Below are 450 nucleotides of genomic sequence, written 5' to 3' on the forward strand. Positions count from 1 at the left end.
AAAATTGTATTTTAGATAATACCGTTCACAGCATTAAGGATAAGTAAAATCAACGACAGGAAATCGGTATGCTTATAACTTGCACACTGTTTATAATACACATTTTACACATCCCTTCTCTAATATACATCAGGTCAAGAAAGACGAAGCAGCAGCGATTGGAGAAGAGGTCGTATTACGGGCACAACCCATGACGGCGTCTGCAGTCCGCCTGGTCGTCCACTGCGACATCACGCCTGAAGACATTCCGCTTGTGACTAAGAAATTGGTTTACGTCATCAGAGAATTCGAGACTGAGTGAAATTTCCATTGTTATTCACTGAGACATCCGGTGTCATGAATAGGACATGGTAACGTGAATAGAGATTTCGAGAATGAGTGAAATGTGTGCACATTTGTATTTAAAGAAATCATTATTATATAAGAAAATATACTGTTGCATTGTATGTG

The 450-nt window shown here is 38.9% G+C and overlaps 1 protein-coding gene across 2 annotated transcripts in view; it reads left to right on the forward strand.

Annotated features, from left to right (window-relative positions):
* The window catches only part of LOC119581624 (probable low-specificity L-threonine aldolase 2), a 15,264-nt gene extending 14,820 nt beyond the window's left edge, over positions 1 to 444 (forward strand). Inside the window, exon 9 of one of the 2 annotated variants that reach the window (XM_037929742.1) lies at positions 134 to 444. In XM_037929742.1, coding sequence (XP_037785670.1) covers positions 134 to 301 — 168 coding nt within the window. In that variant the 3' untranslated portion in view covers positions 302 to 444. The remainder of the gene's footprint in view (positions 1 to 133) is intronic. The other variant, XM_037929744.1, reaches the window with a different exon arrangement.
* Positions 445 to 450: the final 6 nt, after the last annotated feature.

This window comes from Penaeus monodon, chromosome 15, assembly GCF_015228065.2.
Source record: "Penaeus monodon isolate SGIC_2016 chromosome 15, NSTDA_Pmon_1, whole genome shotgun sequence".
In the NCBI taxonomy this organism is placed as follows: Eukaryota; Metazoa; Arthropoda; class Malacostraca; order Decapoda; family Penaeidae; genus Penaeus; species Penaeus monodon.